This window comes from Callorhinus ursinus, unplaced genomic scaffold, assembly GCF_003265705.2.
Source record: "Callorhinus ursinus isolate GAN/ISIS: 27379988/994484 unplaced genomic scaffold, GSC_fseal_2.0 scaffold4, whole genome shotgun sequence".
Taxonomy (NCBI): Eukaryota; Metazoa; Chordata; class Mammalia; order Carnivora; family Otariidae; genus Callorhinus; species Callorhinus ursinus.
This window is the reverse complement of record NW_027397066.1, coordinates 153,476,986-153,500,590: the sequence shown is the minus strand read 5'-3', so window position 1 is coordinate 153,500,590 and position 23,605 is coordinate 153,476,986. Positions and strand designations below refer to the sequence as shown.

Genomic DNA, 23,605 nt, shown 5'->3' with positions numbered 1-23,605 from the left:
CCACTGGTAAGGATATTCTGGCCTTCATTATTTCTTTTTAGACTATTTCAGTTATTTCCTAACTAGTCTACTTTTTCTTACCTGCACCAAATCCATCTTTGACAATATCACCAGAGTGAACTATTAAAAATATCAGAAGTACAGGGAGAGGTTGGAAGATGGCAGAGTAGGAGGACCCTAGGCTCACCTTATCCTACAAATACAACTAGATAACTGTCAGATCATCCTAAATACCCCAGAAATTGACCTGAAGAGTTGCAGAACAAACTACACAACTAAAAGTAGAGAAGAGGCCACATTGAAGAAGGTGGTAAGTGCAGAGATGCGGTTTGGGAGAGAAAGAGATCATGGCCGCTGTGGTGGGGAGAGAGCCACAGTGGCAGAGAAGGGTGAGAGACAGACTAATAACCATCAACCAGGGAGCCCACAGGGAAAATGAATTCCCATAGCAATTGGCTTGGCAAGTGAGAGGGACTGAATTTTGGGAGTTCTTGCAACCAGTGGACTTAAAGACTGGAATTTTAAAGGTCAGTGGGCATGGCTGGGATAGATCCCAGAGGGCATTGCACTGCTCTTAGAAGCTAGGCAAACAACGCATGATGTACAGTGTGGAAACAGCAATCTGAAGAGCACCTGGGGGACACAGTACAGAGGTTATTTGCTCACCTCAGAGCACATCCCAGAGAAGCAGAGTTCAAGGAGAGACCCCTCCAGGAACACAGAAGTGACTGACACCATTTCCCTCACCCATCCCTCAGCCCATGAGCACAGGGCCACCTGTGGGAATCAGTGCAGCACCCACACTTGCTACCTAATTTGCTTATACCAAGCCCCACTTCAAGTGCCTTTACTCCTGTGGAACTGCCCTTCCCCGTCACACTTGCCTCAGTTCCAGGTTGATGAGTCCCCTCCCCCTGAAGACCGGCCCAAACTTCTGCTTACAGTGTGTCTCCTGACTCAGGAGTTTTGTGGAGCCCCTGTTCAAACAGCAGTGGTGACAGGTCTCATTCACAAGCAGACCAGAGCACGCCTCATTAAAATGCACTACATTCAGGTTGGGGGCCAAGTACTGCTCACAAAAGGCAAAGATAGCCTCTGAAGATGACTGGCCTAAAGGATGTAACAGCTAGGATAAAACAGCACAGCACATGCAGCACACATTGGTGACATTCCCAGAAGCGCCAGGCCCTGGGGAACTGGGGACAGTACACAGCAGGGCAGTACAGGACTTCTTCATAAGGCCATTACCCTCAAGAACAGGAGATGTAGCTGACTTTCCTAACACAGAGAAACAGACACAGAGACAAAATGTGAAGATAGAGAAATTTGTTGCAAATGAAAGGAAAGAAGAAACAAAAGAAAAGGAAAGACAAGAAGGGAGGGAGGGAAAAAGAGAGAAAGAAAGAGGGAGGGAGGGAGAAAAGAAAGAAAAAAAAGACAACACCACAGCCAGAGATCTAAGCCAAGCAGATATAAGTAACATGCCTGATGGGGTACTTAAAGCAATGATCATGAGGATACTCACTGGATGTGAGAAAAGAGTAGAAGACATGAATAAAGTACTTAATACAGAGATAAGGAATAACATAGCAGAGATAAAGGGCTCAATAAATGAAATGAGAAACACACTTGATGGAATGAATAGCAGGATGGAAGAATCAGAGGAGCGAATTAATGACCGAAAGACAAAGTAATGGAAAATAATCAGGCTGAACAAAAGAGAGAAAAAAGAATTTTGCAAAATTGGAATAGATATAGGGAACTCAGTGGCTCCATCAAATGTAATAACCTTCATGTTATAGGTGTCCCAGAAGAGGAAGAGAAATCAAAGGGGAAGAAGAATTTATTTGAGGAAATAATAGCTGAAAACTTACCTAGTTTAGGGAAGGAAACAAATATTCACATCCAGGAGGCACAGTGAATGCCCAATAAAAGCAACAAAAGCAGATTCACACCAAGACATAGTGTAATTAAAATGGCAAAAAGTAGTGATTAAAAAAAAAAACATATCTTAAAAGCAGCAAGAGCAGACAGTTACATACAAGGGGAAAGCCCCATAAGGCTATCAGCAGATTTGTCAGCAAAAACCTTGCAAGCCAGAAGAGAGTGGCGTGATATATTCAAAGTGGTGAATAGGAAAAATCTTCAGTCAAGAATACTCTATCCACAGGCGCTTGAGTGGCTCAGTCGTTAAGTGTCTTCCTTTGGCTCAGGTCATGATCCCAGGGTCCTGGGATCGAGCCCTGCATCGGGCCCCCTGCTAGGCGGGAAGCCTGCTTCTCCCTTCCCCACTACCCCTGCTTGTGTTCCCTCTCTCGCTGTGTCTCTCTCTGTCAAATAATAAATAAAATCTTCAAAAAAAAAAAAAAAAAAGAATATCCAGCAAGGCTATCATTTAGAATAGAAGGGGAGATAAAGAGTTTCCCAGACAGGGGTGCCTGGGTGGCTCAGTTGGTTGAGTGACTGCCTTCAGCTCAGGTCATGATCCTAGAGTCTTAGGATCGAGTCCCACATTGGGCTCCCAGCTCAGCAGGGAGTCTGCTTCTCCCTCTGACCCTCTCTGCTCTCATGCTCTCTCTCACTCTCTCTCAAATAAATAAATAAAATCTTAAAAAAAAAAAGTTTCCCAGACAAACAAAAACTAAAGGAGTTCATGACCACTAAAAGCAGCCCCACAAGAAATATTAAGGAGGACTCTTGAAGTGGAAAGAAGATCAAAAGTGACAGTATGAAGATAGGAAACACAAAAGCAGTAAAAATGAATATTTATGTAAAAGATGAGTTAAGAAACTCACAAAATAAAAGGATATAAAATATAGCACCTTATACCTAAAACATGGGGAGGAGAGGAGTAAAGAATAGGTTCAAACTTAACCATCAACTTAATATAGACTGCTATATGCAGAAGATGTTATATACAAACTTAATGGTAACCACAAATCAAAAACTAATAGATATGCAAAGAATGAAGAGAAAGGAATCCAAATATTTCACTAAAGAAAACTAGCAAGCCATGAAAGAGAGAAAGAGAAGAAAGGATCAGAGAAAAATGTCAGAAACAACCACAAAACAAGGAATAAAATGGCAATAAATACATATCTGTCAATAATGACTTTGAATATCAGTGGACTAAATGCTCCAAAAGACATAGGGTGACAGAATGAATTAAAAAACAAGACCAACCTCTACGCTGCTTACAGGAAACTCATTTTAGACCTAATGACACCTGCAGACTGAAAGTGAGGGGATGGAGAAACATCTGTCGTGCAAATGTATATCAAAAGAAATCTGGGGTAGTGATACTTACATTGGACAAAATAGACTTTAAAACAAAGACTGTATGTAATAAGAGACATGGAAGGACACTATATAATAATAAAGGGGACAATCCAACAAGAAGATACAACAATTATAAATATTTATGCACCCAACAGGGGAGCACCCAAATGTATTAAACAGTTAATAACAAACATAAAAGACTAATCCATAGTAATACAATAATAGTAGAGGGCTTTACCAGCCCACTAACACTGATGGACAGATCATCCAACCAGAAACAAGGAAACAGCTTTGAATGACTCGTTGGACTAGATGGATAACAGATATTCAGAATATTCCATCCTGAAATAGCAGAATACACATTCTTTTCAAATGTACATGGAGCATTCTCCAGAATAGATCACATATTAGGCCACAAAACAAGCCTCAACAAATTCAAGAAGATTGTAGTCATACCATGCATCTTTTCTGACCATAACACTATGAAACTAGAAATGAACCACAAGAAAAAATCTGGAAAGACTACAAATATGTGGAGGCTAAATAACATGCTACTAAACAATGAATGGATCAATCAGGAAATAAAAGAAAAAATTAAGTACATGCATGGACACAAATAAAAATGAAAACACAACAATCCAAAATCTTGGGATGCATCAAAAGTGGTTCTAAGTGGGAAGTTTATAACTATACAGACCTACCTCAAGAAGCAAGAAAAATCTCAAATTAACAACTTACTCTTACACCTAAAGGAGCTAGAAAAAAGAACAAATGAAACCTAAAAGTAGAAGGAAGGAAATAATAAAGATTACAGCAGAAATAAATGATACAGAAACTAAGAAAATAGTAGAACAGATCAGTGAAACCAGGAGCTGGTTCTTTGGAAAAAGATCAATAAAATTGATAAACGTCTAGCCAGACTTATCAAGAAGAAAACAAGAGAAAGGGCCCAAAATCACAAATAAGAGAGGAGAAATAACAACCAACACCATAGAAATACAATTATAAGAGAATATTATGAAAAACTGTATGCCAACAAATTAGCAGCCCACAAGAAATAAATTCCTAGAAACATGTAAACTACCAAAACTGAAACAAGTAGAAATGAAAAATTTGAAGAGACTGATTACCAGCAAAGAAATTGAATCAGTAATCAAAAAACTCCCGACAAACAAAAGCCCAGGACTGGATGGCTTCACGGGCAAATTGTACCAAACATTTAAAGAAGAGTTAATGCCTATTCCTCTCCAACTATTCCAAAAAATAGTAAGGAAAACTTCCAGATTCATTCTATGAGGCCTTCTTTACCCTGATACCAAAACCAGATAAAGACCACTAAAAAAGAGAACTACAGGCCAATATTCCTGATGAATATAGATGCAAAAATCTTCAACAAAATACTAGCAAACTAAATCCAACAATACATTAAAAAAAAAAAAACATTCCTCACAATTAGGTGGGATTTATTCCTGGATTTCAAGGGTGATTCAATATTCACAAATCAATCAACACCATACATCACATCAGTAGGAGAAAGGAAAAGAACCGTATGATCATTCTAATAGGGTAGGAAAAAACATTAAACAAAGTACAACATACGTTCATGATAAAAACCCTTAACAAAGTAGGTTTAGAGGGAACATAACCTCAACATAATACCATATATGAAAAGCCCACACCTAACATCATCCTTAAGGGGAGAAAACTGGGAGCTTTTCCTCTAGGGTCAGGAACAAAGATAAGAATGTCCTGTTTCACCACTTCTATGCAGCAGAGTACAGGAAGGCCTAGCAGCAGCAATCATACAACAAAAAGAAATAAAAATCATCCAAATCAGTAAGGAAGAAGTAAAACTTTCACTATTTGCAGATGACATGATACTGCATGTAGAAAACTCAAAAGACCACCAAAAACCTGCTAGAGCTGATACATGATTTCAGTAAAGTGGCAGGATACAAAATCAATGTAGAGAAATCTGTTGCAGTTTTATTTTTTTATTTTATTTTTATTTTATTATGTTTTTAAGATTTTATTTATTTATTTGACAGAGAGAGCACAAGCAGGGGGAGCAGCAGGCAGAGGGAGAGGGAGAAGCAGGCTCCCCACCGAGCAGGGAGCCCGATGCAGGGCTCGATCCCAGGATCCTGGGATCACAACCTGAGCTGAAGGCATATGCTTCACTGACTGAGCCACCCACCCAGGTACCCCCTGTTGCATTTTTATACACCAATAATGAAACATCAGAAAGTGAAACTAAGGGGTGCCTGGGTGGCTCTCAGTTAAGCATCTGACTCTTGATTTCAGCTCAGGTCATGATCTCAGGGTCATGAGACTGAGCCCCATGTCAGGCTCTGCACTCAGCATGGAGTCTGAGATTTTCTCTCTCCCTCTCCCTCTGCCCCCCTCCCCCTTTCATTCTCTCTCTCTAAAATAAATAAAATCTTAAGAAAACGAAATTAAAACAATCCAATCTACAATGACACCAAAAATAGTAAGATACCTAGGAATAAACCTAACCAAAGAGGTGAAAGACCTGTACTCTGAAAACTATAAAACACTTATGAAAGAAATTGAAGAGGACACAAAGAAATGTAAAGACATCCCATGCTCATAGATTAGAAGAACAAATATTGTTAAAATCTCCATCCTACCCAAAACAATCTGCACATTTAATGCAATCCCTATCAAAATACCAATAGCATTTTTCTTAGGACTAGAACAAGCAATCCTAAAATTCATATGACTCACTAAAGACTCCAAATAACCAAAGCAATCCTGGGGGGAAAAAAAAGGCAAAGCTGGAGGGATCACTGTTCCAGACTTCAAGTTCTATTTACAAAGCTATAGTAATCAAAACAGCATGATACTGGCACAAAAATAGACACACAGATCAGTGGAACAGAATGGAAAGCCCAGAAATAAACTTACAGCTGTATGGTCAACCAATGTTTGACAAAGCAGGAAAGAATATCCACTGGGGAAAAAGACAGTCTCTTCAACAAATGGTATTGGGAAAACTGGACAGCAACATGCAAAAGAAAGAAACTGGACCACTTTCTTACACCATACACAAAAATAAATTCAAAATAGATTAAAGACCTAAATGTGAGACCTGAAACCATAAAAATCCCAGAAGAGAACAGCCTGTATCTTCTTTGACATCAGCCATAGCAGCTTTTTTCTAGGTATGTCTCCTGAGACAAGGGAAACAAAAGCAAAAATAAATTATTGTGGCTACATCAAAATAAGAAGTTTCTGCACATCAAAGGAGACAAGAAAACTAAAAGGCAACGTATGGAATGGGAGAAGATATTTGTAAATGACATATCTGATAAAGGGTTAGTATCCAAAATATATAAAGAACTGATACAACTCAACATCCATCCAATTAAAAAATGGGCAGAAGACATGAACATTTCTTCAAAGAAGACATCCAGATGGCCAAAAGACATGAAAAGATGCTCACCATGACTTACCATCAGAGATATGCAAATCAAAACCACAATGATTTATCTTCTCACACTTGTCAGAATGGCTAAAGCAACAACAGAAGATACTATTTTGACAAGAATGTAGAGAAAAAGGAACCCTCTTGTACTGCTGGTGGGAATGCAAACTGGTGCAGTCACTGTGGAAAATCGTATGGAGGTTCCTCAGAAATTTAAAAATAGAACTACCCTACAAACCAGCAATCACACTACTGGGTATTTACCCAAAGAATACAAAAACACTAATTCAGAGGGGTACATGTACCCCTATATTTATTGCAGAATTATTTACAATAGCCAAATTATGGAAGCAGCCCAAGCGTCCCTCAATTCATGAATGGATAAAGGAGATGTGGTACATATACAGTGGAATATTATTCAGCCATTAAAAAGAATGAAATCTTGGCATATCAACTCACTTGGGTAAATACCTAGGAGCATGATTGCTGGATCATATCGTAAGACTAGGTTTAGCTTTGTAAAATTGCCAAACTGTCTTCCAAAGTGGCTGTATCATTTTACAGTCCCACCAACAGTGAGAATTCCTGTTGCTCCACATGCTTGTCAGCGTTTCGTATTGTCCGTGTTCTGGATTTTGGCCATTCTGGTAGGTGTGTGGTAGTATTTCATTTTAGTTTGCAATTCCCAAATGACATATGTTGAGTATCTTTCATATTATTATTGTCAATACTATATCTTATTTGACGAGGTGTCTCTTCGGATCTTTTGCCCTACTCCTAATGGATTGTTTGGTTTTTTATTGTGAAATTTTAAGAGTTCTTTGTATATTTAAGATATGTATCTTACCAGACATGGGTTTTGCAAATACTTTCTTTGAGTCTGTGTCTTTTCATTCTCTTAAGAGTATCTTTCTCAGAACAGAACTTTCAAATTTTTAAGGTAGTCCAGTTTTTTCCAGTTTTTTCTTTCTGGATCATTCTTTGGTGTTGATCTAAAAACTCATTGCAAAACCCAGGGTCACCTAGATTTTCTCCTATGTTAGCTCCTAGAAGTTTTATTGTTTTGACTTTACATTTAGGTCTGTGATCCATTTTATTTTATTTTATTTTTTATTTGAGAGTGAGAGCACACATGCGAGTGCAAGCAGGGGGAGGAGCAGAGGGAGAGGGACAAACAAACTCCACACTGAGCGCAGAGCCCAACGTGGGGCTCCATCTCACGACCCTAAGATCGTCACCTGAGCCTAAACAAAGAATTGGATGCGTAACCAGCTGAGCCACTCAAGCACCCCATCAATTAATTCTTAATCAGCACAATTGTTAGCATCTCAGGAAGGCTTCCCTGACTTCCCTGGTGAGGGCTAATTAATTGCCTTCTTTGGCATTCCTAGTATTTTCTACATCCTTCTTACCATGTGGTTTTGAAATAACCTGTTTCTATGTATCTTGCTACCCTAGGCAGATATGATTTCAGAGGACAGAAGCAGTGCATTAATATTTTTTTAGTCTCAAGGCCCATTTGTTCTGTGTAGCTTAGAACCTGGCCTATATACTGGGCCCTCAATAAAAGATTGTTGAATTAGACTGACCACATCGGTGGTATACGTAGTTGTGGCTCATTTTAAATAAAAACATTTGTTTGAAAATCTAAATTTTTCATTCAGATTTGCAATTTTTTATAAATTTTGGATTTTTGTCTAGATCACTGTTTAATGATTTAAATTTTAATAATTTTTATTATGAAAAATAATCAAACTTACAGAATTGAAAGTCTGGTATAAAAACATTTTCCCCCTGAACCACCTGAGAGTATGTTGCAGAATAAGTTGCCTTTGAATACTTCAGTGTGCATTTCCTACAAATAAGGACATTTTCTTTTATCACCACAATAGAGTGTCAAAGTCAGGAATTTAACACTAATTAAGTACTGTCACCTAATCCTCAGACTTTGTTCAAGTTTCACCGTTTTTTTTTTAGCCATAAGAGACTTTTTTTAATTATCTATTTTTTTTAAAGATTTTATTTATTTATTTCAGAGAGTGAGTGAGAGAGAGCATGAGCAGGGGGAGGAGCAGACTCCCTGCTGAGCAAGGAGCCCGATGTGGGGCTTGATTCCAAGACTCCAGGATCATGACCTGAGCTGAAGGCAGACACTTAACCAACTGAGCCAGCCAGGTGCCCCTCACCCACTGTTTCAATAATGATCTACAGAATCCAGTTCAGGATTACATGTTAGATTTGGTTGTCATGTCCTTTAAAGTCTGGACACTTCCTGTCTTTCCTTGACTTCATTACCTTAACGCTTTTGAAGATTTCAGGCAGGTTATTTTGTAGCATGTTCCTCAGTTTGGCTTAATCAGATGTTTCCTCATAATTAGATTCAGGTTATGCATTTTTGGCAGGAACATTATAGAAGCAATAATATGTTTTTCTGGTATACTAGCAGGTGGTATATAGTTTCAATTTGTCCTGTCACTGATAATGTTCTTTTTTTCTTCATTGAGGTAAAATTGGTATATAACATTTTTATTGAGGTAAAATTGATATATGTCATTATATTATCTTCAAGTGTATAAGATAATAATTTGATAATTGTATACACTGCAAAATAATTACCACAGTAAGTTTTGTTACCATCCGTCACCATATAGTTGACCCCCTTCACCTGTTTTGTCCATCCCCTAGCCCCCTCCCTCCTTGATAACCCCCAGTCTGTTCTCTGTATATATGGTTTTGTTTTGTTTTCTTTTTTACATTCCACATATAAGTGAAGTCATGGTATTTGTCTTTCTTTGTCTGACTAATTTCATCTACCATTTAATACCTTCAGGGTCCATCCATGTTGTCACAAATGGCAAGATTTCATTCTTTTTTATGGCTTAGCAGTATTCCATTGTGTATATGTATGTGTGTGTGTGTGTGTATATGTGTGTGTGTCACACACACACACACACACCACACCTTCTTTATCCATTCATCCATGGATGGTTACTTAGGTTGTTTCCATATCATGGCTATCGTAAACAATGTTGCAGCAAACATAGGGGTGCATATATCTTTTCAAATTAGTGTTTCCATTTTCTTAGGATAAATACCAAGAAGTGGAATAGCTGGTTCATATTGTAGACTTCTTTTTAATTTTAACCTCCATACTGTTTTCAATAATGGCTGCACCAATTTATAGTCCCACCAACACTGCATGAAGGTTCTTTTCTCTCCACATCCTCACCAACACTTGTTATTTATTAGATTTTTCATAGTAGCTATTCTAACAGGTAATATCTCATGGTTTTAATATGCATTTCCCTGGTAATTATTGATATTCAACATCTTTTCATGTGTCTGCTGGCCATCTGTATGTCTTTGGGAAAATGTTCAAGTCCTCTGCTCATTATTTAATCATATGTGGTTTTTGCTATTGAGCTGAGTTTTGTAATATATTTTGGATATTAACCTCTTATTGGATATATGTTTTACAAATATTTTCTCCCATTCAGTAGGTTGCTTTTTCCTTTTGTTGATGGTTTTCTTTGCTGTGCGGAAGCTTTTTAGTTTGATGTAGTCCCACTTATTTATTTTTGCTTTTGTCGCCTTTACTTTTGGAGTCAGATCCAAAACTTCAACACCCAGATCAATGTCAGGGAACTTTTTTTTTTTCTGGGAGTTTTATGGTTTCAGGTCTTACATTCAAGCCTTTAATCCATTTTGAGTTAATATTTGCATATTACCTAAGATAGTGGTCTAGTTTTGTTCTTTTGCATGTCGATATCCAGTTTTTCCCGACACCATTTATTGAAGATTGTCCTTGCTCCATTGTATATTCTCAGCTCCTTTATTGTAAATTAACTGATGATCATGTATGAGGGGTTTATTTCTGGACTATTTCTGTTCTATTGATCTACGTGTCAGGTTTTATGCCAATATCATATTGTGTTTAATAGTTGAAATCAGAGAGCATGATACCTTCATCTTTGTTCTTCTTTCTGACATTGAAGGTTCATTTTGATGAAGGTAGTGTCTACCAGGCTTCTCCTCTGTAAAGTTAATCTTTTCCTTTTTGTAATTAAGAAGTTTTGTGTGGTGAAGTACTTTGAAAGTATGCAAGTATTTTCCTTATCAGATTTTCATTTCAGATTTCATTTACTCATTCATTTATTTGTATGAATGGATTAATGGTTTCCAGTTTGGTGGGTTATAAACTGCTACTATCATGTGTTTATTTTGATGTACACATGATCCCTGATTTGACCAGTGAGAGTCTTTCAGGCTGGTTTCTGTGTCTTTCTAAAACGTCCCTATCATTTTTTGAGCAGTTCTAACTTTCTGTCATAATAAAATGTTCCAGGCTCATCTTGTCCTTTCTTTGCCCCATGTCTGGAATCAGCCATTTCTCCAAGGAGTCCTGGGGTTTTTCAGTGGAGAAGCGTAATTAGAAACCAAGATCTGAGTGCTATAAATAGCTATAAATATAAATAAATATAAACAGCTATACTCATTATATATAAATATATAAATAACTATACTCATTGCTATTAGGGTGTTGCTGCTCCATGTCAGTGAACCAAGCTAGGAAATATATGTATACATATATACATATGTGCACACACATATATATGACACATTTGCATTTATATTTATTTGTATATCAGAATATATGTTGAAAACTGTGAGTTCACAGCAGTACCTTCCATTCCATCCAGGTTCTCTCCCTTTTCATATTTATAACTTCCTTCTCTGATAGTAAGAAACCTGGCTTATATTCACCTTAGTCTATACCCTTATTTGGCCAGCACCCCCATATGTAACCGTACTTTTATCTCTGTCATCACCCCCTTTCTGAAGCACATACTGTGCTCAGACCAGGAGGGCTCTGACGGACCCCTCTGAGAATATTTTGCACACGCTCTGAAGTATAGCTCCTAGTTTAATACTGTCTGCTCTAAATATTGAGGTCCAGTATATGTGTGAGGAGGGTGAGTTACAAAGGTTAGGCTTAGATATAATTTTATATCTTTATTGCATAAAGTAATTTTTTCTTGTAGGCTATTTTAGTAAAAGAAAGTGAGAGAATAGAATCACTGTGACTTTGAAAATTATTAATTCCTTATTTTGCACTTAATTTATAGGTAAAATATAATCCAAGCTAGTATATAAGTGCATTTGTAGATTTTAGAGATTAAAAATGTTGAAAAGAGATCACCCTTACACCCACTGCTCAGCTTAAGAAATACAGCATTACCAATACATTGAAGCCCCTTTATGTGCCATTTTCTTTTTTTGTTTTTTCCTTATGTGCCATTTCCTGATTCTATTCCTTTCCCTCCTTCTGAGAGATAACTACTATCCAGGTTTGTGTATTCATCATTCCATAATAGCTTTTTTATTAATCTTTCTTTTGTAGATTGCTGTTGTGGCTGTGATGTGCAAACCCCACAGATGCCCACACATCAGTTTTACAGGAAATATATGCGTGTAAGTGTGGATGATTTCCATAAGTTGTGTGTGTGTGTACTTTAAATGAATTAGTTAATCCCCTAAAGTCTTAATCAGTGCATGCTGGTAATATTTAAAACTTTGATTCAGTAGATTCATAAGTTAGTTCTTTGAAACAAGCAACCATTGATAGGATGTTTCACTGCTTTAAAAATGAGACATATAAAGATTTTAATATGTTGTAATAAAAAATGCATAGGTTAGAGAACTCAACAGTGACAGTCTATTAACTTGATAAATGAAACATGGAAATATGGAGCTGCCTAAATTCTAAATGTCAGAAATCTAAAATAGGTTTGGATCAGAAAAGTATCAAATTAAAAAGTTACCCTTATAAATAACCTTTAAACTTCTTAAATTTAGATAATTGGAAAAATAGGCAGAAGAATATGCATGATTCTAGTTAGGAAGATTAAATGAGAGAAGGTTTTCTTCTTTTTTTTTTTAAGATTTTATTTATTTATTTGACAGAGAGATAGAGAGAGAGCACAAGTAAGCAGAGAGGCAGGCAGAGGGAGAGGGAGAAACAGGCTGTCCACCGAGCAGGGAGCCCGATGCAGGACTTGATCGTAGGACCCTGGGATCACGACCTGAGCTGAAGGCAGCCGCTTAACCAACTGAGCCACCCAGGCGCCCAAGAGAAAGGTTTTCTAAGTATAGTTACCAAGAGAGCACTGTATCATTCCAAACCTAGGAAGACTTAAATCCTGTTAACTTCTTCCTAAAAGCTTAAGCCTCTAAAATAACAGTGACTGCAACATTCTCCAAATGACTACAATAATGTTCCTTATATGTTTATTGTGTTTACTTGTTCATAGAAAATATATTAATTGTAATACTGCAAAGATAGACTCTTCTGTTAGGATTTGAAAATGAAGCTTGTTTGCTCTCAGAATTTTATGGAGACTGCAGATACTTGAACTAGACTGTTGAACTGAATTTTGTATCTGACATCTTTATTCTTTGGTTGTATTGACAGATACTGCCCTGGTGGACCTGATTCAGATTTTGAATATTCAACCCAGTCTTATACTGGATATGAGGTAAAGTAATGTGAGGTTGTCCTGAGGAAGTATAACATCATACTTTACCTATAGTGCACTTATACAAGTACGGGCTTTCTTAAATTTTATAATTTTTTATTTTTCTCCTGATTATAAAAGTTGTTCATCAAATATTTGCTGAGTGTCTACATATATTGCTCTAGTCACTAGAAAAATACTTATATAAGCACTTGTTATATATGTCAAACTATTCCAAGTGCTTTACAACTTTAAACCTTACAGCAGCATCTTGAAGTGAAGACACTGTTATTATCCTGGTTTTATGAATAAGGAAACAAGCTTAGAAGTCCTAAACATCTGGCCCAGAGACACACTGCTAATAAGTGACAGACCCAGGTTTTGAATTCTTTGTTCCTCACTACATTATACTGCTTCTTAAGCAGTAGGAAGTGGACGAAGTCCCTGATTTTATGGAATTTACATTCTAATAATGGGAGATAGACAAGAAAGAAGAAAATATCAGGTACTAGTAAATGTTAAGCTGAGAAGTAAAATTGAGTTAGATCTGTAGATGAGTAGATACTTTTGTCTTGGTGGTTGGGAAGTGACTGTCTGAGGCCATATTTGAACTGAGTCCTGAATGACATGAAGGAGCCATGCAGGAATATCAGGAGAGAGCATTCCCAGCGGAGAGAATCACTAGAACAAGGCGCTGTAGCAGGAACGATAGTGGGGTGTACCAGGACTGAGCGGGTAAGGGGAGGAATGAGACTGGAGAGACAGATGACCTAGGAGTTTGTAAGCTGGGCAGAGAGTTTGGATTTTATTATAGGTGTCATGAGAAGCCATTATGGTTGAAGGCAGGGAGATGGTCTGTTGCAGTGTAGGGTTTTAAAAGATCATTTGATGCTGTGTGGGTAAAGGATTAGAGTAGGGACAGGGTGCAAGCGGGAGAACAGCAAACAGGCTTTTGAAGCGGTCAGCCTCTTCAGAAGAGGTCAGCAGCAGCAAACCACTGGACTTTTTCTTATATATGGCATTTCACTTTTTACTTGTTTTCCATTGTTCAAATTGTTAAAAATACAAAAGGAATTATTCAGTGAAAAGGCTCCCTCTCATTTCTGTCCCTTAGCCACCCCTTTCTGCTCCAGCAGAAAGTGACCCTGGAGATTTCATAAGTGTTTACACAAAGATAAATATGATTCAAGGAGATGCCCTGCTGTTCAGATACTTAAGACAGTGGGGGTAGAGACTAGCCAGATGCTATTCAGAACATTATTTTGATCCCTAACAAGACTGAAGAAGGAAGGAGCACAAGAGGATTTTATTTTTAATACAGTCCTTTAGAAATTATTTTTTATTTTTTATTGAATGTGGGCCCAGCAGGAGATTTTTCTCTTTTTTTCTTAGCCAACCTCCATGCGAGCTATCCGTGCTAGATATGACCCTTATCTACAGACAAGACACCGAATAGAACAGGTAAGTTTTTAAAAAGCATTTTTAAATTAGATTTTTGTACACAGAAGGTATTATTGTTTGATTTGAGTTGAACCTGAAATAAAGAGTGTCTTTCCCCTCAGTAAGTTTTTAGTATCTATCTGAAGGAGGGAGACTGTTTTGCAATACCCAGCAAGGTCAGAAGCACTACTTCCTTTAGAGACTGTATTATTTTCTTTAAGGGTCTTATAGTCTCTAAATCTCTTTCAACTTGTACAAACTCATTTACCATATGAAATTTACAGATGTAGATGCGTGGAAGTTCTTAGACAGTAAGTGGATGGATTGAATTTTTGCTTCCATAAGCCACATAAGAAGTATTGTGCCTGGTTTGCCAGGTTGGGAATAGGGAATTGACTACAAAAGGGTATGAGGAACTCCTGGGAGTCATGAAATTGTTCTATATCATGACTGTGATGGTAGTTACACAACTCTAAACACTTACCCAGACTCATCCAGTTGTACACTTAAAAATTAATTGATTTTAGTGTATGTAAATTATACTTCAATATAACTGATTAAAAACAAGTGCTTTGTAAATGGTCTTGCTCTGTTTGGGAAACCTGAACATTAATATAGTTTTTCTTTCTTAAAGTTCTATTTTGAACTTACCCAATTTTAAAAAGTGTGAACACTTAACTTCTACCGTGACATCTAGTAGGGCAACTACAAAATCTCCAATGGAAAGTAGTACATCCATAGTCATTAAGTCATTTCTAGTCATTTCTAACTAGTATTAGTGAATAGCAGCCAATTAAGATTTTTCACTTCACTGTCTCCCAAGCACATGTGGATCAGGATTGTCAGCTATAGGAGAGGACCCCACCTGGGTGGAACCTACAGAGTTTAGAAAAGCATGTTCTAAACTGCCCATTGCTTCAGTTTCTTTTTTAACTGTGGTATTTAATTCATTTAAAATGATGTACTGTATGGTGACTAACATAACATAATAAAAAAAATTAAAAATATAAATAAATAAAATGTTTCAATAGCATATGAAATTTTTATGTTTACCAAAAAGGGAATGGGTTTTAAAAGATTTAGAAACTACTATAGAACAGTGATTCTTTTCTTAACTGTAAATGCACTAGAATCACCTGAGTATCTTTTCCAAAACATATGCCAGCATTCCACCTCTGGCATTCTGATTAAGTGTGGTTTAGGGTACTGGCAAGATATTTTGAAAAAGCTTCCAGAGTGATTTTGTTGTGTATCCCTTATAAACAGTCATAGATACAGAGCTTCTTTTAGTGTGTGTGCAACTTACATATATACTTAAATACATATCTGCACGTGTATGCATATGCATATGTGTGAATATGATTTACATACATAAAGATATACATATATATAAATTATTTGCTGTTTTCAGAAACAAACATTTGAAAAGGTGCCTTTTTGTCCAGATTAAGTGTAGACATCCTTTACATAGTGCCTTAATTTGAGTTCATAATTTGGTAGTCTACTTGACGCAGTTTTTCTCACGCCTAAGATATGGCAAGAATTTTTTTTTTAATTGAAGTGTAGTTGGTGCACAATGTTACATTAGTTTCAGGTGTCCAGCCTAGTGGTTCAACATTTCTATTTGTTATGCTGCGCTCACCACAAGTGTAGCTACCATCACTCACTATACAACGCTGTTACAATAACACTGACTATATTTTCTATGCTGTACCTTTTATCCCCATGACTTAATTCTTTTTGTAACTGGAAGCCTATATCTCCTACTGCCCTTCACCCATTTTGTCCATCCACTCACCCACTTACCTCTGGCAACCATCAGTGTGTTCTCTGCATTTATGGGTCTACTTTTTGTTTATCTGTTTTTGTTATTTATATTCCACATATAAATAACATAAATGAAATCATATGGTATTTGTTTTTCTCTGACTTATTCCACTTAGCACAATATGCTGTAGTTCCCTCCATGTTATTGTAAATGGCAAGATCTCACTCTTTTTTTATGGCTGAGTTATATTCCATTGTGTGAGTGTGTGTGTATATATATATATAAATATAGTGCATCTGTATTTGTCTATCAGTGGACACTCAGGTTGCTTTCATATCTTGGGTATTGTAAATAATGTAATTATTTACAAATAATTGACTAAATAAACGGAGGAGTATATATATCTTTTCAAATTAGTATTTTTGTTTTCTTTGGTTAGATACCCAGTAGTGAAATTACTGGCTCATACTGATTTTCTATTTTTAACTTTTTGAGGAACCTAAGGAATTTAAATTAAATATCTGTTTTTAAAATTTAGAATCTTGCTTCTTATAGTTGACAAAATGAAAAATCTGTACCATTCTCCCCTAGTAGAGAGATAATATTTCATATTTTATCAACCAGACTTTTCCTTTTTTTCCCCTCAGAGAGCAGTGCCACCTGTGCTCATAATCTTCATAATTGATTTAAAACTTTAAAGTTTTGATTTAAAACTACTTTCTTAATTTTTCTTTCTAATGTAGTGTTCTTTTTCTTCCATTGGCATCAAGTCCTGATTATGTTTCATATAGTCATCTTTTTTTTGTCCCCAAGGCTTACCGCAAGTGTTCTGACATAAAAATACATAATCATAAATATTCATTTATTATATTACATATTGTATTGTTATTATATTTGCCCTTCCTGCTTTCTAGCTTATATTCCATGTGTTTTTAAATTTCCACATAGGTATTGATGTCAAGCTTCTTGCTGATTCTTTTTAATTCTCCCTTTCCCTCCATGAGCTATAATTTTTTTTTTCTTTCAGACTCTGGAGTCTGTTTTTTCAATCCACAGAATTCACTAAATATGTTGAATTGCTTTTCATTTTTAAACTATACCGATGAAAACACTACAAAATAAAATTAGAAATTTGCAGTGCCTTCTTAGGATAGTTGACTATATATATCTAATACTAATGAATTTATATGTATTTCAGTTAAAACAACTTGGTCACAGTGTGGATAAAGTGGAGTTTATTGTGATGGGTGGAACATTTATGGCCCTTCCAGAAGAATACAGAGATTATTTTATTCGAAATTTACATGATGCCTTATCAGGACATACCTCCAACAATATTTACGAGGCAGTCAAGTAAGAAATCCTTATTTTACCATATTCTCCAGAGTGGTTGTCAGCTTATCGTTCCAGCCGCAGCCTGTGAGAATTCCTTCTGCTCTACATCTATATTCCTAGTTCTTTTTTGGCGGGGGGGGGTGGGGATTGGGGTAAAGGGGGTAGATTTTGTTCTTTTTATTTGCATATATTTGATGGGTTATAATTAAAATACATTTTTTTCTAGTTTATTGAGATATAATTGACATACAGCATTGTAAAAGTTTATGGTGTACAGCATAAGAACTCACATATATTGTGAAATGGTCTCCACAGTCAGCTTAGTTAGCATCCATCGCCTTACACATTCCTAGTTCTCATAGTTACGTCTATTTTGTGGGAAAGGATTGTTTTCCATTGAAAAAAAAAATTTTTTTTTAAATAAGTGTGTATGGTTCGTTGACATTAGTATTCTCTGAGAAAGAGTGATTCATAAAATCACTGAAGGTTTTTTTCAACCTTAGGCTGGTCTAAACTACAGGAGTAGTTTTGATTTGACTAGTTGAGCTTTCAGCCCACTCAAAAAGAGCACTAGGGGTACACTTTATGTAAAACATCTGGCTGCCATGAAATCAACAAAACAAGTGATTATTATTTAATAACATTAATAACTAAATAATTTCTGTTCATGAATGAGATGACTTATTCATTGTTGACAAAAGAGAATTATACATTCTTTTGATATCATATCTCAGTTTTTAGCAAGAATACTAACATTTTATATATATAGCTCAGTTATTTAAAAAGTGAGTCTTAAAAGTAGTTTTTATTTTCAGAAGTTTCAGGAAAACCTAGACCTAGTTAATTACCATATGCTATTCCCTCTTATTTGCCGAATGTTTATGGAGGTCCCACTAGGTGCTGTGTATTGATTTAGGCACTGGGAATAAGAAGAATGTTGTCCTTGCCCTTGTGGTGCTTATTTCTACTAGTTCAACACATAAACAGGAATGCTATGGTAGAAATAGGCTATACTATGATAAAGAATAAGTTTATTGTCTAGACAAAGTGGTAAAATTTAATCTGAGACCCAAAGTATAAGGAGGAATCAGGCCAAGAGCAGAAAAAAATAAGACAAAGGCACTGAAATGGGGAAGATCTTGGAGTCTTCTAGGAACAGAGAGGAGGCCAGTGTGGCTAGACTCCAGTGAACAAAGGAGAGCATGTCATAAGGTGAGCTCGCAGAGATATATATGGGCCAGAGAATATAATGCTTTTGAGGAGCTAAAATTGTATTTGAAATGCAGTAGGAAGTAGATGAATGGTTTTAAGCAGGAAAGTGACACATTCAGGTTGATAAGAAGGTCATTCTGTCTATTGTCTGGCTAATGGGGAAGTGGATTACAAGAGTAAAAGTGAGAAGCCAGATAGAAGACTATTATATCCATCATAGTTCAGTTGAGGGTGGTAGCAGTAATGATGGAGAAGAGGATGGATTCGAATTCTGTTTTATTGCTGCAAATGACAGGACTTTGGATTGGGTTGGGGGTAAGAAAGAGGAAGGAATCAAGCATGATACCCAACTTTTGGTTATAAGACATGGTTGATGGGTGGTGCCATATGCTGAGATGGAAAAGACAGAGGGAAGAGCAGGTATATGGGAGAAAACCAAGAATTTTACTTTGGATATGTTAAGTTTGAAATACCTAAGATACATTCAAGTGGAGATTCAGGTAGACTACACAAGAGACATGTGGGCTGGCAATGCAAAATTGGGGGTTATCAACCTATACATGGCATTTAGATGCCATGCAGATGAATAAGATCACCTAATATGGGAGAGTTACTGGTCTCTGAGGTATACTGTGTGAGAAAGCAATTTTTAGAGCAATTCTTACAGTATGGATTCCATTATTTTTGCACATGCACATAAATGTAAATGCATGGGAATGTAAGCACATGGAAATGTGTGTAAATGCTTAGAAAATGTAAATGCATGGAAGAGGTAGTAGAGTGATGATTATTATGGGCATTAGAGCTGAGGAGGAAGGGACATGGGAGGTGGGGGTAAAGGAAGACATTCATGTTTACTCTGTATATCATGTGCTGGGCATTGTGATAAGTATTTATTCATTTATTTAAAACTCACAGTAAACCTTTGAGTTAAGTATTTATTTATTTATTTTTAAAGATTTTATTTGAGAGAGAGAGAGCACGAGAGAGCACAAGCAGGGGGAAGGGCAGAGGGGGAGGGAAAAGTAGGCTCCCAGCTGAGCAGGGAGCCCCATGTGGGGCTCGATCCCAGGACCCCCAGGATTATGACCTGAGCTAAAGGCAGACCCTTAACCAACTGAGCTACCCAGGCACCCTGACTTAAGTATTTGAATTATCCCTGTTTTTACAGATGAGGAAACTAAGGCACAGAGATTAGGCAACTTGTCAAAGTTACACAGGTAGTTTGGCGGCCAAGTAGGGCTGTGAAACCAGGCAGCTTTGCTTTCAGAGCCCGAACTTTGCTATAATGCAAGAAACTGTGCTAGGTATAAAAATGTATGAGAGTGTGTGTCTGTGTGTATATGAGCACACATGTGTGTACATCATCAGAACTTCAAAATAACTGGAAGAAATAATATCTCTCGAGTTTTTTTACACTCCTCTTCCTGCCTTCAGGCTTTTTTCTGGCTTCTCTTTTATATTGGGGAGGGAGGGTCATTTAGCTAATACAAAGTTGTTCAAATAGTGCCCCTCTTAGAGAATTTTTTATAGAGTAGTAAGTGCAACCAAAGTTTGAATGAACCTAAGGGTGGTTTTCATTGCTTTGTAAATAAAATGGTTCTTAGCACATAGTAGCCATCAGTAAATGTGTGAATGAATTTTGAATGAATGATCAATCTGTAGGTCAATACTGACAGCTAATGACTTAAGTAGGGCTACCTCTTAGAATAGGGACATCTTTTCTGTCCTTTCTACTTTCCCTATCCCCTGAGCTATCAAGGGTATCTGGAAGGATATGTATAAAGAGTTCAGCAATTGGGAGAGTGTGTGAGGAACCTACTTTGTTTGATTGCTTCTAGAGAATGTGATGGGTTAATTCTGTGTCCATGAATCTAGACTTTTAACAACAGCTGGCTGGTGTGATCTCTTCCTCCTACAGGATCTTTAATAGCAAGATGAGATGGTGACCATATTTTTACTGCTTATTCAAAACCTTGATCATTCATGAATGTAAGTCATGCTTAGTAAAACACTGAAGTCTTTGAAACTTTAGAGGAATAATGATGTAATCTAACCCATTCTTCTTAATACTGAAAATCAGTTGATAGCTTAGAATAAAAATATAAGTTGAGGGGAAACAACATTAATTAGTTTAAAGCCCCATGACGTTGAAATGGCAATACTGACTAAAATTCATTTAACTCTGAGAATTCCCTAACAGGATAATCTATCAAGACCATTGAATTTTTCTACCCACACTTAGATATTATATACTCTTTTCTCAGTGCAGCTACTTCTCATGTTGAAGACCAAACAATGAGTGGAATTGAGTATACTCTCTTGGACTTGCCCCACTGACCCAACCAACCTCCATAAAAGTTTGCCATAAAGCTTTTCACAGTCTATAGTTTGGGTCCCCTGGGTCATATGAGCTAGGTTAACTGAAGATCTGCATAATGAATTTTTAGGATGCAGCTAGTTTGACATTTTTATCTGTTGAAACTTTAAAATTCTTGCTTTATTCTTGGTGTGAAGTTTTAGCTTTATTTTTGCAGAAATGTTTAGTGCCTTTGTAAGTTGTCTGTTGTTGGGGTAAAAATAGAGTTTGTATTATAACTGTCCAGCTTCAGATCATGATATGTTTGTAGAAAAAGCCTGTTGGAGAAGAAAGCCTCTTTCTGTAATTGACTAGGCCAAGCCAGCATTGTTTTGTTTCTGTTCTTGAATTTACCTCAAGAGGGCAACAAACTCTTTACTTCCAGATGAAAATTTATATATGATTTGAGTCTTCATTGCAACAGATTTCATGAATGGCTCTCGGGAAGTAATAAAAGTACAATTTGGGAGCCATAAAACCATCCATAAATGTTACACTGAATCATGCCAACCCACATTTGACATATTTTGTTCTTTTCTCCTGGTCTCTATACTTTTATGAGATAATCTGGAAAAAGCTGATTTGTGGCATCCTGTTTGTTTTGTTGAGGTAAATTTTTTGCTACTAACTCCCTACAGTAAAAATGGTATTTAGTTTTTGGGGAAATGTTCTATAGTTTAAAGAAATAGCAGTCTGGTTTGTACTATAGAACTAGAGACTTAGAAAACCATTTTCAAATGTTAACATTTTGTGAAATAAAGAGCAGCCCAGAGATACTGTGTTTTGGACATAATGTGTTTCTTCAGAATTTTTGGATGAGCTGTTTATCTCCGTTTTCTATGTTCTCTTGCACTAGGGGTATTTGTGAAGACTGGCTGGGTTACCTAGTGTGGCTGACCTTTCTCAGATGTAAAGTAATGAGCTTCATGTTTGTTTTAGTATTAGTTGCTATTAGTTGTTTGTTATTGCTGAATATAAATATGCAATACTAACTTTCATTAGCATAGCAGAGGTTTTAATTTAAAAGATTAATTTTAAAATTAGGTTAAAAATTACATAGTGACAGATGAGTCCATAATGTTTAAGGTTAAAAGTCTTCATTCAAACTGCAGTTAGCTCGTGTTACCCTCCTTTGTTACCCAGTGTCTAACCTGATTAAAGTTTAAGCCATATTTAAACCTGATTAAAGTTTTGCTTTTTACTTAAAATGTTAAAAGTTAAGGTAAGGAAAAGCCCCCAAAGTGAACCTGGTTATTATTTACAGCAAGTTAGTAGCAAAAAGTATGTTATATCCTTGTAAATAGAAAAATTGGAAAGCTGAGTCAAAGAGTTCAAGGACAAAGCAGGTGTGGTTTCTGTGAAGGCACATTAAATCAAGCAAAGTGATAATCACTCATTTCTGTCAGCTAGACTGAGACTTCAGTTTTCTACAGAGAGCAACAATTACTGGTGACTGTTGTCCTCTAAAAATCATAGCTCTGGAGATGAAAAGGACGAGCAGTAGGATCTGAGTCACCCATTCACTGGAATGCAAATATTGCCAGATAACTCAGAGTAACCTTTTTAAAATAGTTTTATTCCTTTTTAATCAGTCCTGCCCAGAAGCAGTTTTACGTTCAATCTTTAATGCTTCTTGGCTGTTTTCAAAAGATGCAATTTCAAAGGGTAGTTACCCATCAAGAAGTGGGTGAGTCATAACTTCTCCCAGTGGAATTTTTAATTCATTTCCGTTCCTTCCTCTTTTTTGCCCCTCATCAATGACTTTAAATCCTCCAGCTGTGTCCTTATGTGTCTTGGAAAAGCTAGTGCTAGATAATGCTGGATACCAGGCCTAGAAGAGAGTTTCATAGACTTGCAGAAGTTAGGAAGAAAGCAAAAGCAACCTCAGAAGGCTTGAAAGTGACTGTTTTCTGCCTTCCTGCCCTGGCATTGTTTCTGTCACACTTAAGACGTCTTGCATTTCTGGGCTTTGGCTCTAATATACTCCCCACCCCTCACTTTATATTGACCTCTTTCACTTCCTCCCTTGATCAACCGATTTTCGTGGATGGTGACCAGGATCCTTAACATTGGCAGTCCAACCTAAAAGACAATCTCAGTCATATTAGCTGCTGTTTTTCTTCCAACGTTTTATTTGAAACAAACAAACAAAAAACCAGAATTTTTCAGTGAGCACTACATACTTGTCACCTGGATTCTATAGTACTTGCTTTATCACATACATATCCCACTATCCATTTTTCTACCTA

General features: G+C 36.7%; 1 protein-coding gene across 1 annotated transcript in view; it reads left to right on the top strand.

Moving 5' to 3' along the window:
- ELP3 (elongator acetyltransferase complex subunit 3) overlaps positions 1 to 23,605 on the top strand; it is a 102,642-nt gene that overhangs the window by 8,638 nt on the left and 70,399 nt on the right. The window contains exons 4-7 of the mRNA XM_025873776.2: positions 12,129 to 12,199; positions 13,200 to 13,263; positions 14,635 to 14,703; positions 17,649 to 17,803. Coding sequence (XP_025729561.1) covers positions 12,129 to 12,199; positions 13,200 to 13,263; positions 14,635 to 14,703; positions 17,649 to 17,803 — 359 coding nt within the window. The remainder of the gene's footprint in view (positions 1 to 12,128; positions 12,200 to 13,199; positions 13,264 to 14,634; positions 14,704 to 17,648; positions 17,804 to 23,605) is intronic.